At 42.6% G+C, this 18,764-nt stretch overlaps 1 protein-coding gene across 1 annotated transcript in view; it reads left to right on the top strand.

Moving 5' to 3' along the window:
- RELN (reelin) overlaps nt 1-18,764 on the top strand; it is a 659,346-nt gene that overhangs the window by 327,216 nt on the left and 313,366 nt on the right. Inside the window, exon 21 of the mRNA XM_060246073.1 lies at nt 16,361-16,597. Within this exon, the coding sequence (XP_060102056.1) occupies nt 16,361-16,597 (237 nt within the window). The remainder of the gene's footprint in view (nt 1-16,360; nt 16,598-18,764) is intronic.

Genomic DNA, 18,764 nt, shown 5'->3' with positions numbered 1-18,764 from the left:
TGAATCAGATCTAGAAGGGAAGTTTTCATATTTAAGAGGGAGATGTTTTGTCATTTGATGTTTAAATTTCCAGACAGGATTTTGCCTCCTGTATCTGCTTATAACTAAGCATACTTTTCTGGGCTCTAGTTTTAGTTGGTATGCAGAGCCTTCATTACTGATAGAAATCTGTTTATGTAAAACAGCTGGCCCATGGGTCCCCAAAGTCCTCTTACTCCTGTGGGCATCCTTATTATTATTGCAATTAGTGCACTCATTAGGGCAACCATGATGGTTGCTCATAAGTTGTTGGAGCAATTTATCTATCTTGGAACTGAGATAGCATGAGCAATCAGATACAAGAGCTCCTTCATGTCTCGCATGACTCCCTCCTCTTAATAACCCTTGTTAAACTGGTCTCCCTCCCCATTGCCATCTTCACTGTTTTGCTCTTTGCTATAGCCATCAACCTCTCTCTCAGCCAACAGAGTTTGAAATCAGAAACTCTCCCAGTATAGTGTCTTTTTTTTTTTTAGGGGGAAAAATCTTCCAGCTTAGTTTGTTTACAAGCTGTGAGTACGATCATGCTGTCCTCTGCCTCTCTCCCACTTTTATGCTTTCCCATGGCTGCCCACAAAGACTGCTAATACTCCTTTAAGAACAGCTGAGAACTCTCTTCGTTAACTACAGCCAAGTGTTCAAAGAAGAAAAGGAGTATTTACTATTTCCGTAGCTTACTGAATTAAAGTATCCCTTGTACAAAACTCCAGGTCTAGATTATGAAGATTATGAGGCATTAATCTTTGGCAGCTTGAGACCTTATCTGCAAGTGTGCGGTAGCCATTGGGAGGAGGATTCCTGTCAGCTTTATCTGGCAACTTTCTTGTTCCCTTTCTTCTGTCTTGGTGAGTTCAGTGAGTCAAAAAGTCCACTGACTTTTGAAGAAAGTGCAGTAACTCAAACAAGCTCTGGTCATTCTTCTAGAAGGAGAATTCTAGGAGGCGAGGGAGTCTCTTTGAACGCTGCTACACCATCACCGCCATCTTTCTTTATGCTGTTCTTAAATTATGTTCCTTTTTTATTTCTCTGACCTTTACATTGTACACTTTTCAACAGCTGACAGCTTATTCTTCATCAAAGAGTACCCCTTGTTTTACACCTTCCTTTCCATTTGTTTTATTTATTAGCTCATTTAACCAAAGTCTCAAGCTTAAACCACAGCAAAGTTAAGAATTATAACAACAAAATATTGCATAAAACAATTAAACAATTAAAACAGATCCAAAGAAACATTATATAATCATCAAAAGCTATCATAAAACCATAAATGTTGCAAAATAGATTTTAGATAAATGTTAAAATAGAAGATATCCAAGTAGCATAAATATATAATATGAAAAATATAGAAAAATATGATAAAATGAAATAAACTTTCTGCAAAAATCTCCAAAATATGGAATTAATTAAAAATTAAGAGCCCCTTAGCTCATATAGACTAGGCCATCGTTTCATTTATAAATAAATAAATAAAAATTATTATTATTATTATTATTATGGTTATCACAGGCTCATTTCTTGTGAATTTGAGAGAGATAACTACTGTCCGGTATTTAGGTTATGTCTGGGTCAGAATCTGCCATTAATGGAGATGTCACCCAGGATTACAGAGGAAGTTGATATTTTAAACCAAATCGGTGTAATCCAGAGGGACCTGGGGATTATCCATTGATGGCAGACTAGTAAAAGATGGTCCAGTGTCTATTGCACCATAAGCACAAGCACATAGCTGGGCCTAATATGGGATTTTCACAAAGCAACCCATTCACTCTGCAGTCTGAAAAGTACTCACCTGATCAATATTAGTCACCCTCAACCAAATGAGCTTTGGTACTTCTTTGTAGGTTTGTAGCTTCTTCCTAAGGCTTACCAAGAAACTCCCAACTGATGCAGAATGCAGTGGCGCATGTCCTTGCTCAAGCTGCGTAGGCTTTTGGTGGAGTACCAGATCCAGATTAAAGATAACTGTCTGGGACCCATGTACCTCTGGGACCATCTCTCCTGATATACCCCCAGCTTTACACTTGGTAGATCAACATCTATTGGTGGTCCCTGACCCAAGGGATATCCAGATGTCCTTGACCAGAGCCAGGGCATACTCTGTCCTGGATCCAACCTGGTGGAACTCTCTGCTGAATAACATCCATGTCCTGTGGGACATGATGCAGTTCTGCAGGGCATTTGGCTGAGGACAGTGATGGTTGCATCCTTCTGGCACTCCCATTCCCATCTCCCCACCCCAACGAGGTGATCAGCAAGGTGGTTGGCACTACTGACATTTATTTATTATTTGTTGGACTTTTATACTGGCCTTCCCGCAAGAAGGCTCAGGGCAAATCACAACAAGAGCGGATTCAATGACCCATTGCAATACAATTTATAATAAATAAAATAATTAAAACAGGTGGCAGAGCCTTACATAAAAACCTTTTAAGACATAGATGGAATCAAGTGGATACTGGGAACCACAGTACTACAGCAGGGAGGCCAACTAAAGTAGATGCCTGCTGCCTCACCCAAAAGCCTTGTGGAACAGCTCCATTTTACAGGCCCTGCAGAATGGCAAAAGATCCTGCAGGGCCCTGATCTCCAATGGGAGCTGATTCTACTAGGCTAGAGCCAGGGCAGAGAAAGCCCTGGCCCTCATTGAGGTCAATCAGACATCTTTTGGAGTAACCAGTAGGTGCCGGTCCAATGAGTGCAAGGCTTTTCAGGGCATATATGGGGAGAGGCAATCATTCATGTATGTCAGTCCCAGGCTGCACAAGGTTTTGAAGGTTAATACCAATACCTTGATGCAGATCCAGTACTTGATTGGTAGCCAGTGCAAGTGACATAACACTAGCTGAATGCATGCCCACACAAGCAATGCCATCAACAAGTATGCTGCCGCATTTTGTACTACCTGGAGTTTCCAATTAGTCCCCATAAAGCCATCTTGTAATTGTTACTGTGTTTTTATAGTTTTTAATTGTTTTATTATAGACTATGTGAGTTATGATGTTGTACACTACCTTGAGCCCTGCTGTAGCAGGGGAAGAAAGTTTAAGATATAATTTAATTAATAAATAAAATGAAAATGAAATTAATTTATTTATTTATAAAGGTCTTAGATCAACAAACAATTCATAGGAATCCAGTTCATAACAGATTAAAGGCAATAAAATTACAGGATAAGATACCCCCTAAAATATACATAAAATATAAGTAAAATTTAAAGCTCAAAACATCTAAAATTGGTATTAAAATCAAGGATAAACTCAAAACCCTATCCTAGTCTTCTTTGTTTCTTCCCTAATTTGATAAGCCATCCAGCCAAATTTGGCAACCATCGTAGTCAAGTTTTGATTATTGCCAGCCAACATAATTGACATAAGTATTGGTCTATTGTGACTGGAATAGGAATTGACAATAGGCATGACCAAAACTTTCCTGATGTCATGATATAAACTGCAGTCAAAAGTAATGTGTTCTAATGATTCATCACACAAGCAGCTTTTCTTCGATGATCTAGTAAATCTGGCCTCCAGTGTAGCTGAGGGTAAAGCATTGTACCTAGGGCTTTTTTAAAAAGGAACTCCTTTGCATATTAGGCTACACCCCCCTGATGTAGCCAATCCTCCAAGAACTTACAGGGTTTACTGTAAGCTCTTGAAGGATTGGCTATATCGGGTGTGGCCTAATATGCAAAGGAGTTCCTGCTACAAAAGCCCTAATTATACCTTAAAGAGTCAAAATTCTCCTGTGGTTACTGTTATATAAAAATTTAATATAGGGTCTTAAAATTATCTTGTTAAGTGTATTTTACATCAAATACAGGGTTCCTTCTCACATCCATCTGTCATTCTACATCAACTATTCTTTGATTTTATAAAGGCTCTAGCCTGAGCATAACTCAAGGACTGTATATACTGCTTAGAGAAACCATAATAACTCAGTTTGGCTTCTAACTTCTTCCACCATGCGGGAACAAAATTATCTTGCATCGTAATTTGAGTAAGGCCAATAGGTGAGAAAATCAGTTTTAACCAATAAAGAAAAGCGAAAGTCCATAATTTTGCCTCTACTGGAAGCAGGCCTGCTTTCAAGCATTACGTAGCATTAGAAACACTTTTTGAAACTTGGAAGATAGTTCTTAGAAATTTTGATTGCATTCTTCCAAGAGAAATAAGTTCAGAGTGGAGAAACAATGGAGCTCCATACAATAGCAATGGTAATACTTTAACAGACAATAGCTTAATAGCAGCTTCTCTGTTACAACCTCCTTTGGATCAAAAGAACTTCTGTATGGCACCAGCACTTTTCTCCGCATTAGGAGTTAAGTAATCAGCATGTCTTTTCATATGACCAGAAGACTGGAATACAATACCCAGATATCTATAAGAGTGAACCTGTTTTACGAAATGCAAATTTATGTCAGTTAAACATCCTAGACTTATTCACCAATACCATTACTTTGGTCTTAATATAATTTATTTCCAAGCAATTTTGACCACAATATTCCAAAAGAGTGCATAAAGCTCTCTTAAGGCCATTAGGAGTTCTAGAGAGCAAGACTGCATAAAGTAATAGCGGAATATGTCTATCTGCAAGCTTTGGGGGGTGAGATTCATAATTATACATAGACTCTACCATATCATTAATGTAAATATTAAATAAAAGTGGTGTCAAAATACATCCTTGCTTAACTCCTCTATCTGTTATGATCATCTTTGTTAGATGACCTTTGGGATTGCATCATCCCTTAATATAAGTATTTTTATGCATTGCTCTTAGTAAATGCATAGTAAAAGTGGTAGATTTTAGCTTATCCTATAAGATAGCTCTTGAGATAGAGTTAAACACAGATTTAAAATCTATAAAAGCTGTGTACAAAGAAATTAGGGAATTCAAAGGAGTACTTTGATATTAAATGGTTCAGTATAACACAGTGATTCAAACACAACGGTCCCTCTCTAAAACTTGCTTGCTCCTATCCCCAAAACCCTTCCTGTTCCATCCAGTCTTTCAACTTCTATTGTAGATATTTCTAATAAAGCTTTCTTATTATATTCAGCAGACTGATTAGTCTGTAGTTAGCAGGAGCCTCCCTATTTCCTTTCTTATAAATGGGAACAATTATCACCACCCCCCAGTCCTTGGGTATTTTACCTGTTCTGTCTATTGTTGTAAATGAAGTAAGAACTGGAACCCACCATTCAAGATTCCTCTTGATCAGGTCTGCCGATATAAGGTCAGAACCTGGGGCTTTATTGAATCTCAAGGTCTGTATAAGGTTCTTAATTTCACAAGGCTGGATGAAGGGCCAGGAAGTCTTCAATATCCAGCTCTTCCATAACATCCTCCTTTTGAACTCGATAGATATGTTCAAAATAGTTCCCCCAAGTTTCAGGAAGAATTATATTGCTACAGACAGAGCGGGAACCAATAGAACAATTAGTAACCATTCAACAGAATAAAATGGGGTTAACAGTATATCTTGAATTGCTAAACTAAGTTGTTCCCATGCAAAGGCTGTGGCTTCTTTCTTTTTCTGTCATTATCAAGGCCTTGTATTGATTTTTTAAATTTTTCATCTCCTTAAAAATCTCTATATCATCATTATATCTATATTTAACATGCATATTATTGAGTGCATTCTACATTATCAAACCAAGACTTTGAATTTTTTTAAAAAATGAACTATTTTGTTTGAAACAGGGCTTACCCATAACCTTTTGTAGTTCCTTTATAATTTGAGCATAGGCATCCAAATGCCCATCATCAATGGCCTCATTTCCCATCTTATTTAACAAACCATCAAAGACACCCTAATTCAGAAATTCTGCCATTACTTTCTCCTCCTTTTCATTTCAGAGTACCCTATAATATTCACTTCCTTTTACACTATCTTCCAAATATAACTCACCAGTACAGAAGTCAGAGTTTGGGATCACGAATCTCAATATAATAGGTAGATGATCACTGTCCATATAAGAGGAAACTTCAGGTATTTTGACCAGACTTAGCATATTTCCTGAGACAATAATATAGTCAATAACACTCCTCCTCCCGCCAGAGCAGTAAGTAAACTCTGCTGGATAATCTGTAGGATATGAGCCTTTTAAGATATGACAATTAATTTTATTAATCATTTGTAAAAAGCTATACCCTACAGAATTATACCTTTGATCTTCTGAACATCTCACAAAGTGGGGAGAGAGCCTTTGCTCTTCTGGAGGAAAGAAATTATATCTTTTATAGACAATGTCATTATTTGGGCCTATCCTCACATTAAAATCTCCCTCAGTTATCAGATATGCAGTTAAGTTTTCACTAATGAACTTCCAAATATATATTTCAAGACTTACCCTATTACAATCTGAGGAGGACAGTTAACATTGATAATTAAACATGAAAAATGAGAATACATTAGCAATAATGCCATAGCCAAATGCTGGCAAGAAGCCAATTGATTAACCCACACAGATTAGGATACCCAGACCCCCTTTTACTCTCCCCCTTTTAGAAGGCAGGGCCCAAAAATCATATATTTTGTATCCATTAAACAGGATGGAATGAACACACCAGGTCTCTTTGAGCAAAATGATATCAAACTTCCTTAAAAAATTAAGTTTCATCATCCCTCAGTCTATTGGTCAATCCCATTACATTCCATGACACTAAAGAGATCAGCTGTGTTATCATAAATGCACCATGGGAAGTTAAGTACTTTAGTCAATCAGAAGAAATCAAGTCCAGTTGCCCAGTAGGATCACTGAACATACATCCATTTCTTGGACTATCCTTGTTCTTCATGGGATTCTCATGGCTAGGTTTTCCTTTCATGACATCTCACAATCCATCATAGGATCTGAGTATACAGTCTCATTGATAGAATAGCATCAGAAAACTGTAATCTTATTTGGATTATTTGGATTTTTAGTATCATCTCCTAACAACAACAGGTTGGTCCTCAGTGTCTCCAGTCTATCCAACTTGAACCTCTTTTGGAAAATCTGAATAAGAGTTTATCAAATCTTCCTCTAGGGAGTTGTCAAGATTCAAGCCTTCATTCATATTAACTGTTGTAAGTGAATTCTTTCCTAAAGATTTATCTGCTTTGAAGGATGTTCTAGATGTTAAAACCCCTCTCCCTTGGCAGGACAAATCAATTAAATCAGATTGCAAGGAGTTCTGGTTTTGATCAATTTCAGTCCCCTTATGTTTCTAGATCAATAGTGGAACAGGTTCCCTAAGGCATGAACAGGTAAGATTCCTTTATTTTTAAAGCATCCTGCCTCATTATTAGCGAGGATATCCTTCCACTTGCAAATGTAAGAAGAACTCTTTGACCTGACCTGATTGGCTAATCATTTCTAGCTCTCTCAAATCAATTTCAGAAAACCCCATCTTAAGTAATTAGTTGAGGTGGCTTACCACTTTAAGTTTTGTATTCCATAGGGAAGCCAACTTCTATATCTACAAATTGTTAGGCATATTTTATTGGGTTGAAAAATCAGTTGAAATTTAGAGTTTCCATCATCTTTTTTACAGGGGAGGGATGAGTCAGCAATTAGATCTTTGTTTCCTGGCATAGTTGACACATTAGCAAAGCTATATTGAGATCCTCTAAGGTGGCAACAAAGCTTAATCTCTTCAGTTGCCCAAATCATAATCTCCATAATCTTTTCAAGCTTCTCATTAGTTTCATTTAGACGCCTTAAAATACATGTAACTGTCATAGCAGTCAAATCCATTAAATTATCAGGCTCCCTTTCATGATCGCAGCAGCTTCCGTTGCTTTTTAAAGGGGCATTGTTTATTTCTGCCTGAGCCTCTTCATTTCTCTCTGTCTGTTCACTCCCATTCTTATCAGTTAAAATGGTATATTTGCTCAGGACAGGAATATTATAAACAACCCTTTCTGGGAAAAAAAAAGTAATCTATCTTTCTCTGCTTAGACACTGAAAGAGAGGAAATTCCTTCTGCATCTCTTGGGTGTTCTCCAGCCCCTCATTAAGCTTTATTTTTTTAGCAAATATAATCAGTTATCTTCAAACACGCACTGGAAACAAGTCCAGCGATTAAAATATCCAGCGAACCCAGAAAAAAATGACAAAAAAGACAATATCCGGAGTATTTGGAGAAGGTGCTACAGGAGAACACTCACCAGCTGTCTGCCTAATAAATAAATGTTATTACGCAATGGGGGGTGGGGGGGTGGGCTCCCTCTGGGTGTCCTGCCCCCCCAGGGAAAATGTATGCGCAATACATCGCCTCTCCTTTCCCGGTGAACGCTGCGTGGTCACTGTCTGGCTACGCCTGGCAGATGGTCACTGCAATGGCCTCTCCTACATTACTGCATCCGTGGCAACACCTTCTCGCTGGTCCCCCCCGTTTTTCACAGAGTTTGCCATGTCATGGTGCGACCGAATGTCCGGCGGTATAACCGGATGGGCAGGCTGGGCTCACCAACCTCGCCAGCCAAGAGAAGGAAAACTCTAACATCAAGCCCGGGCAGACAGAGCTCGTTAATGTAACATCTACCACCTGGAGGACTCGCTGCCGGCGTCCTGGCTTACTGGGCCATGGCAGATGACCCCAAGGTGAAAGGGTGGAGCCAGTACTGCGCACACTACGCTTCACCTAAAAATTCCTCTGCGCAGGCCTGAAAGGTATCCACATCCACAACCCACAACATATTAAGTCCTGCAGCGATGGGCAAGGGGTGAAACGGCAGGTGAAAGATGCAACTGGAAGCCGCAGTCCCGATCCTGCATGTAGGCGGTTCAGGGTATTGGTCGCCTGATGCTGACCCGGAGACGAAAGCATTTTTCGGCAGCACCCTGAACGACCAAGCAGCCTTATTTAGGGACAGCACTGCTTGCTCCGTATAGAGAGGGGCCTAGAAAAGGTGGCCTAAACAAAGCTCGTCTCCTCCCCCCCCCCCCCCAGTTGGCTAGCCGCGGTCAACGGGCATCCTTACTTGCGGTCGAAAAATAACAACAAAGAAAAGGCATGCACCTGCCTCACAAAGTGTGCAAAGACTAAAGCTTGCGTGTTGGAACATCAGAACCATGCTTGACACAGTAGATAGTGGTCGCCCTGAATGACGCTCTGCTCTAGTTGCCCACGAACTTCTCAGGTTGAATATCGACATAGCAGCTCTAAGGGAGGTCCGTTTCCCTGAGGAAGGTAGCCTTCGAGAACACGGTGCTGGCTATACCCTCTACTGGTCGAGTAAGTCAAAGGCTGAGAGCTGCCTTTCTGGCGTTGGCTTCATGGTTAGGAACTCCATTGCCTCTAAACTTGAAAACCTGCCAACAGGTCACTCAGATCGCATCATGTCCATGCACCTCCCACTTCAAAACAAGCAGCATGCAACACTCTTCAGTGTGTATGCCCCAACCCTTCAAGCAGATCCTGCAGAAAAGAACAAGTTCTATGCTGATCTACGCAACCTCGTACAGAAGACCCCTACAGAGGACAAGGTGATCATCCTTGGTGACTTCAATGCCAGAGTAGGTAAAGACTCGGAAGCTTGGAAAGGAGTACTTGGCAAACACAGCATTGGCAACTGCAATGGTAACGGGCGCCTCCTGCTAGAATTCTGCACGGAGCATCAGCTCACCATCACCAACACTATCTTCCAGCAGAAGAACAGTCTGAAGACAACCTGGATGCACCCACGGTCCAAGCATTGGCACCTTATTGACTACATTCTGGTGCGCCAGAGAGACCTTCGAGATGTCTTACACACCCGAGTAATGCCCAGTGCAGAATGTCATACGGATCATCGTCTTGTACGCTGCAATCTCTGTCTTCACTTTAAATCTACACCCAGGAGAGGCGGTATCCCCTGGAGGAAGTTTCAGGTTGGCAGCCTTCAGTCAGCCGAAGTTAAAGCTGCCTTCCAGGCAAAACTCCAGACAAGAATTGAGGACCCCAGTTGCCCCACAGACCCTTCTCCAGAAGCACTCTGGGAACACCTAAAAACTACCATCCTGTTGACCTCTGAAGAAGTCCTCGGGTTCTCCACAAGGAAGAACAAGGACTGGTTTGACGAGAACAATCAAGAGATCCAAGAACTACTGGCGAAAAAGAGATCTGCCTACCAAGCACATCTTGCTCAGCCCTCCTGTCCCAGGAAAAAAGCAATCTTTTGCTCTGCATGTAGCAACCTCCAGCGCAAGCTTCGAGACATTGAGAACGAGTGGTGGACCAAGCTTGCAGAGAGAACCCAGCTGTGTGCAGACACCGGTGATTTAAGAGGGTTTTACGAAGCCCTGAAGGCAGTATGTCAGGTCTTTGGTGCCCCTCCCGGTCCCCCGGCGTCGCCGTTGCCCCACCCGGGCACTCTGGGGCGTTCCCCGGAGGTCTCAGAAACAGGGGGGTGGGCACTGGGTTACTTCACCGCAGGCCCCCGTTCCCTCCTGGCTGTGCTATGGCTCCTGTCCCTCTCTCGCGCGAGGCAGCCTCTTTGCGCATCAGCCAGCTCTCCTCAGCGACCTCCTCCCTCCCTCCTTTTATGCTTCCCGACCCATCCTCCCCCCTCCCAGGACCTGCCCCTCTCTGGCTCCTCCCCCCTTCAAAGCCCCAGACGCCCAGGAGAGGTGCGTCGGGGCCGGGCTGACTGGGCGTGCCTCGGGCGTCCCAGCCCTCAGCGGCGTGCTGCAAGGGAGTGTCTCGTGCTGCGACGAGCTGAATGGCTCTCCCTCTTGCTCTCCGGCGTCTTGCCCCGGCCAGACCTCACGGACTCGAAGCCGGGCTCGCCGTCTGGGAGGCGTCGCTCGGGTGGCTGCTTTCGCCCCGTCAGTCGAGGTGAGGGGTGGGGCCTCCACAGGGGCTTGGAGAGGTGGGGGGGGCTCTTGGGGCGATGCCGGGGGCTTGGAGCGGCTGGCAGGCGCCGGGGGGGTCTCCTCCGCGCAGTCCCTGCCCGGGCTGGGCGGGACACAGTATATGGTCCATCATATCAGGCTCAGAGTCCCTTGCATAGTGCAGACAGCCAAGTGCTCCTCACAGACAAGGTATCCATACTGAACCGGTGGTCGGGGTACTTTCAGGTTCTCTTCAGTGCCAATCGCATAGTTCAAGATTCAGCAATCCACCTCACCCCACTTCAACCAGTGAAAACAGAGTTGGATGAGATCCCCACCCTAGAAGAGACTGTTAAAGCCATCAAGCAACTGAAAAGTGGCAAGGCAGCGGGAGTTGATGGAATCCCACCAAAGATCTGGAAGCATGGGGGCATAGTACTACATAGCACACTTCACAAAGTACTTGTCACCTGCTGGGAACAAGGCAAACTACCACAGGACTTTTGCGATGCAATCATCATTATTCTACACAAGAACAAAGGGGAAAAGTCAGACTGCTCCAACTACCGGGGGATAACCCTGCTCTCCATCGCAGGCAAAATCCTTGCTAGAATACTCCTGAACAGACTGGTGCCCAGCATTGCAGAAGAACTCCTCCCAGAGAGCCAGTGTGGCTTCAGAGCTAACAGGAGCACCACCGACATGGTATTTGTTCTCAGGCAGCTCCAAGAGAAATGCAGGGAACAGAACAAAGGTCTATATGTGACTTTTGTCGACCTTACCAAAGCTTTTGATAATGTTAGCAGGAAAGGCCTGTGGCAAATCTTGGAACATTTAGGATGTCCCCAAAGGTTCCTCAGCATGATCATCCAGCTACATGAAGACCAGCGAGGCCAAGTCAGACACTGCAACGACCTCTCGGAGCCCTTCCCAATAGGCACAGGTGTAAAGCAAGGCTGTGTTTTCACGCCAACTCTCTTTACAGTCTTCTTTAGCATGATGCTTCAAAGAGCAGCAGTAGATCTAGATGATGACGATGGTGTCTACATCCGCTATCGCACCTATGGCAGCCTGTTCAACCTGAGGCGACTAAAGGCTCACTCCAAGACAATGGAAAAACTTATCCGAGAGCTACTGTTTGCTGATGATGCTGCACTCGTCTCCCACTCGGTATCAGCTTTGCAGCATATGACGTCCTGCTTTGCAGAGGCCGCCAAGCTATTCGGCCTAGAAGTTAGTCTGAAGAAGACAGAAGTTCTCCACCAGCCTGCACCCCAGGAAGATTATCACCCTCCTTGCATCACTGTGGGTGAATCAGTTTTGAAGACAGTCCAGCAGTTCAGCTACCTGGGGTGCATCATCTCCTCAGACGCCAAGATCGACAAAGAGATTGACAATAGGCTGGCAAAGGCAAACCGTGCATTTGGCCGACTGCATAAAAGAGTGTGGAGCAACAAGCATCTGAAAAAAGGCACAAAGATCAATGTTTATAAAGTGGTTGTGATGACAACCCTCATCTACGGCTCCAAATCGTGGGCTTTATACCGTCATCACCTGCGACTCCTTGAGCGCTTTCATCAGCGCTGCCTTCGCACCATCCTCAACATCCACTGGAGTGACTTTGTGACCAAAACTGAAGTCCTCAAGCGGGCAGAGGTTACAAGCATTGAGGCACTGCTGTTGAAGACACAGCTGCGCTGGGCAGGGCATATTTCCAGGATGGAAAACCACCGCCTTCCCAAGATTGCCCTATATGGCGAACTTTCCACTGGCCATCGAAATAGAGGGGCACCAAAGAAGAGGTACAAGGACTCCTTGAAGAAATCCCTTGGTACCTGTTGCATTAACCATCACCAGTGGTCTGACCTAGCCTCAGATCGCAAAGCATGGAGGCACACCATCCACCAGGCTGTCTCTTCCTTTGAGAATGCACGCATAGCTGGTCTTGAGGACAAAAGGAGATTGAGGAAGAATCGCATTGCTACAGCACCAACCCCAAATCAGACTTTTCCCTGCAGCCACTGTGGCTAGTCCTGCCTGTCCCGCATTGGTCTTGTCAATCACCAGCAAGCCTGCAGCAGACGTGGACTGCTGCACCTTTCTTAAATCTTCGTTCGCGAAGTCAAGCCAAGATTACGCAATATAGGGAGAAGACCTATATTACCTAATAACATTTATTCAGTGTTGCTGAATAATAATATTTATTATTATTCAAGCTTACTGTCTATATATCTTTTCCACACAACTCTGTAGTTATCCTTCTATAGCAGGTATAGGAGACCCCCTTGGGCACTGGGTGCCAAATAAAAAGTCTTAATTTGGAGGCAGTAATTGAGGCCCTAGACTAAAAAAAAATGTGCAAGGAGCTCAGATTCCTCTGCACATCTAGGGACTCCTGCCATCTGGCATAAAAACTGAAGTCTGTAATCCAAGGATTCAGAAACTTTGTTAATCCAGATGGCTGCCCCAAATATAATCTGGGGGATTATTTCAGCATTAAAAGCTGTAATGGCCATTGGTGTATACTGACTGCCTTTTGACCATTTAAAATAATTCTATCCGTTTCGGTTCCTGAGCAAATATGAGGTCTCCAAAACAGATTATAGCTAAATTTCACTCCCAGATATTTAAACTGAGTCATCTGCTCTATTTTCACTCCCTTAACCATATTTTCCATTTTGAACAAGGCTTGTTTGAAAAAAATGTTTTTGATTTATCTAATTTATTGGTAATTCCTCGTGATTGCGGTAATAAGTTAACGCATTTAGTATCTTGTGAAGACCTGATCTGGATAACAAGACTGTATCATCTGCATAAAACAGAATGGGGGTTTCAAATCCAGCTAATATAGGTGCATGGTGTGCTGATTTTTGGATGTAAGGAATCACTAGGCCTGTAGCTACAGGGAGGCCAGGCTGCTCTATGCAACCCCCCCCCCCTTCCCTCTGTAGGGCCCCTCTATTCCCAGGCTATTTCTCTCCTCCCCACATGAGAGAGCGATAGCGAGTTAGAGAAAGAGTGTATGAGAGAGAAAGCGACAGTGAGTGAGAGCACGAGAGGAGAGAGCAACAGCAAAAGAAAGAAAGACTCCATGCAAGTCTGGAAAACTTTGGCTTGAATCCTTTCTTTGGAAACCAGTCCTTTCTTAATATTGGCAAGTTGGTCGCAAAATCGTTCCATGAGCCACCGCCTATACCTTCCACTTGCTGCTTGCATGTTTGGTCTACAGAAGGGGGCAGTAGCTCTAAAGGTGATGCAGCAGATAACATCTGGGGTGGGAGGGGGGATTCACCCTTGCATTGGCCCTTTGCATTAATATCTCCCTCTGACAAAAAGCAGCCCCTTTTAGATTGCCTTCATGAAAAAGAGGGGCTGGGCAAAGAAACACTGAAAATCACGCAGGAGAGAATCCCTAAAGGGAGACTGTAATATGCATCTTTCTAGTTCATGGGACGCGAAAGCTCGGTGCGGAACTGGAGGGAGGGGAGAGAGAGTTTGAAAAAGAGCAACACCGAGTGAGAGAGCATGAGAGAGAGCGACACCAAGAATGACAGAGAGAGCAAGAGAGGGTGACAAGTGAGAGAGCATGAGAAAGAGCAACAGAGCACAAAAGAGCGAGAGACAGCAAATGAGAGAGAGAGCATGAGAGAGCAACAGCGACAGTGAGAGAGAAAGTGTGAGAGGAGAAAGTGATAGCAAAAGAGAGAGAGTGACAGCGAGTGAGAGAGAGAGTGCAAGAGAGAAAGCTGGGGGCAAGGGGCTGGCTGCTGGAAGAAACCGCCAAACCCCACGGCCCCCCTACCCAAAATTATATCCCCTGGGCCCCCCCACCAAAAAAATTCTAGCTAAGGGTCTGGGAAACACATCATTTATATAAAAGCTTAAAAGCATGGGGAGTAACAACTTTGGTTTACTTCTTTTAAAAGGAAAACGGTGCCAATAAACTGGCCCTCCATTCCACAGCAGATTTGTGCAGTGGGATTTTCATAAAGTTTGAAAAGCAACCAAAGTAGCCTTCTATCTATTGTTGTTTTATTTAACTTAGCCCACAGGTCGGACCTAGGGACTGAATCAAAAGTAGTCCTAAGATTCATAAAGGCAACCTCCTGGATAGGGGGAGTATTTATCAGCCAGGTACTATAGTGTGAGGCAGTGATCCAGGACTGAGACACCTTTCCTAAACCCAATTTGCAAATAGTAGCCCTTGTTTTGATAACTTTCTATAATATTAACTGCAATAATAGCAACTATAAATTTGATCACTCAGTTTGGGGAGAAGATGTTGAATCAAAGGCTTCACATTTAAACATATAAAGCTGCCTTGTCCATATATTGTCCGATAGCATGTTTGAAAGAGAAACAGCAGGGTCCAGTTCTCCCCCTCCAAGAAGGGAACAGAGGTATTAAATACTAGAGAGACTTCAGGAAGGAACTCCAGGAAGAATCTCTGGAAAAAGCTTCTCTGACCCAGCCTGACCTGGTCAGTGGGTGGGGAGAAGAAAGGTTATAAAACTCAGGGGAGAAAAAGGGAAGGTTTCTTTTGTGCTATTAGTGTAAACTGAACTATTAACTGAAGTCTGGAGGAGGCAGCCATTAGCCATATGTTGACCTGGACAGCTGAAGGAAGCTTCAAAGTAATGGTCTGTAACTTCCTAAACTAAGGAACCTGTCCTGTTTTTTAATGTCTGATAGGACATTTAGAGAGAGGGGGCCAGAGGCATTGGATATTACCCATTTATATTGACTCCCTTGCTCAGTCTGGTGCTGTGCTAAAATTTTGCTTGTGAACATTTTCTTTTTAATGAATACCTTATACATTTTGATGCTGTTAGTGGTTCTCTGTACCACATAAACCTCCACCACCTCAAACACAGTATTTTAAAAAGAGCACTGGGGGCAGGCAGTCAGTTGGCAAGCTATTCCTCCAGGGGTACACAAGGCAGCATGGTGACCAGGTACTGGGCAGCAGGAGACACAGAGGCAAGGCCTCATAACTTGGAAGGCAAACTTAGTGACCTGACCCTCCCAGTGGGCAATTCATTACAAAGGTCAGGTGGTGGCAATGGTTACCTGAGAGAGAGAGAGAGAGGTCTCTCCAGGTGTTGCAAAAACCTTGGAGGGTAGGATGGAAGAGGGCCTGCAGGCTGGAGCAGGCCCATCCCCCATACAGGGATTGAGGAGGGCCAGGGTTGAGGGGGATTTGAAGAATGATAGAAAGGAAACAGGCATAAAGGATGGCAAGCTATGTTCCCTCCAAGTCACAGAATCTTGTGAGCAAAAATTCTACTTTGTGAGCTACTGGTATTCAAGTAATGAGCTACTGGCGTTAAAGTTGTAAACTACTGCATAAATTATTGTGCTCTGGGATCATCCTTCCTGAGCTAAGACAAAAATGTGTGAGCTAGCTCACACTAACTCAGCTTAGAGGGAACACTGATGGCAAGAGAGGCTGGGTAGAATCATTTCAGAAAAGTTCCTTATCATGGAGTTCTAATGCATTAATTCTCTGTGTGTGTGTTTTAAAGAATAATCTCAGTGGAATTACCTGAAGATGCAAGACGATTTGGCATTCAGTTCCGATGGTGGCAACCGTATCATTCTTCTCAAGGCGAGGATGTATGGGCTATTGACGAGATCATCATGACCTCAGTGCTTTTCAATAGTATTAGCCTGGACTTCACCAACCTAGTGGACGTCACTCAGTCTCTTGGATTTTACTTGGGGAATGTTCAACCGTACTGTGACCATGACTGGACACTTTGGTAAGTAATCAATTTTGTCTGGCACTGTGGCTTAAAAAAAAAAAAGTTAGTTGCAATTCTATGCAGAAATAAGCCCCAACGAATGCAGCAGAACTTATGATCAAGTAAAAATGCTTTTGGAAGAGTGATTGACAAATCCTTTTTGTGAGGGGCACTGAAGAGGGATCGCATATCTTTATATGCTAATGAATGCTGGAAAGAGCTAATTGATTTCCACAAACGAGTCTCTTCTAAATTCCCTCCGGGTACACGACATGAACGACAATATGTTCTTTGACCTGTACCTAATGAGGGGTAAATTTTACATCACTGTGCAGTGTGATTCAAGTCTTACGACGAGTCTCTGCTCTCACAGTTCCTTTACCTGCAACATGGTGAAAGTTTATTCGAAACTGATCACAGATGTAAATTAAAGAATAATTAGTTACTCTGATTTCCATCAGTTGCAATAATTAATACATGCAAATTAAAGCAGTGAGATGATTAGGAGACATATTAAAATGCTATTAACAAAGGATTGTCTGTATTCTACTTGTTTGGTTTCTTGTTTTTATCAGGATCTAAGTGAGAACAACAATTTCAAATCTAGGATACAGTCCAGCCATACCTCAGCTTTTCATATTTCCAGATATAACTGGAAGTTAAATATCTCTTTCTCTTTAAAACAAATATTTTTTTAAAGTGCTTAATTTTTTAAAGTGCTTAATTTTGACAAGAATATTCCAGGATAGTGAAATTCATCAGATCTCAGAAGCTAAAAAGGATTGACCCTGGTTAGTACTTGGATGGGAGTCCACTAAGGAAGACCAATGACAAACCATCTCTCTGCTCATCTCTTGAAAACCCCTTGAGAAAAAGAAAGAAAGAAAAGAAAACCCCTTGAGGGGTTTCTATAAGTCAGTTGCCATTTAAGTGTAATTATTATTATTAGTGGTGGTGGTGGTGTTAGTACTGTGGGGGACAGAAATCCTATTGGGTATGGGTGATCTGGTGTGGAGATAGTGAGGTTTTCCCCCCATCATTCAGGGTTGGTTTGTTTTTAAACTAATTCTATATATACACTGTTGCCTGTTCATATATTGAATATGTACTTCTGACAAACCACACACAGGACCAGCCTGTATGAGTTTCAGTTTGATCATATGTTGTTTTGTTCTGTAACCGAGATATTTAAATGCATTAAAATAATGTCATGTAAAAATAATGAAACAAGAATGGCGTTGCCTAGATTATATTGATCTATGTTGCATTTGCTTTTGAAGGTTTTATTTTATAACTTGTTTGCATTTTAATATTGCATTAGTATTGTTGTTTTTTTCTATTACTATTAGCAATTCCCTAGGAATGGCATGGCAAAAATCCAGTGTTTGTTAACATTGTTCATCTCTTCAAATAACATTGAAAAGTGTGTTATTTGATCTTTAATGCTTCAAGCACAACAAAAAGATTGTAATGCCTTTGCTTTCATCAGACTTCAGGTGCTGGTTCATCCCTGTCTGGTGAAGATTTTATTCTGCTGTGGATTAAGTAGGTGCAGATCGAACATAGTTTGATCTTTGTTATGGGCAAACATAGTTTGATAGTTGTTATGGGCAAACAGTAAGCAATGGTATAATCTTCCCGTAGGACCAAGAACCAGCACTCTTAAGATTTTTATTCATAAGTACATTTTGAAGAGTCTGGTTTGACTTTCTGATCATCCTTCATATTAAAAAAAAGTCGACTTGGCTGTGAGCGCAACACAGAATCTGCTCCAGCAGTGATAATGAGGCAGTAGGATCTGCATTAACCACTTTAATAAGGACAATGGACGTACCCGCTGCTCATTAAAATGAAACAACACGGTTGGGCTCAAACTGTTTGCAGCATTTTAATCAAAGAGATCGAATGAAAGGCCTTGAATGCCATTGTTTTCCCTCTGGTCTTGTTAGGTTGGCATAGCATATGGGAAGTGTGGTTTTGATAGCATATGGGAAGTGCGGTTTTGTTTTTTGTTGGGATTGTGTGTGTGTGTGTGTGAGAGAGAGAGAGAGAGAGGATTTTGTAGTTCAAATGGCAAGGTAAAAGTTCTGTTCTCTTTGTGGTTTGTTTTTCTATGCCTCTCTTTTGATTCCTTGCCCCCCACAAATCCAAACCAGAAACCGCAATACTAATTACTCTGCAGCCC

Source organism: Heteronotia binoei, chromosome 8 (assembly GCF_032191835.1).
Source record: "Heteronotia binoei isolate CCM8104 ecotype False Entrance Well chromosome 8, APGP_CSIRO_Hbin_v1, whole genome shotgun sequence".
NCBI classification, from domain to species: Eukaryota; Metazoa; Chordata; class Lepidosauria; order Squamata; family Gekkonidae; genus Heteronotia; species Heteronotia binoei.
Note: the sequence above shows the minus strand (reverse complement) of the source record. Positions and strands in the feature narration are given on the sequence as shown.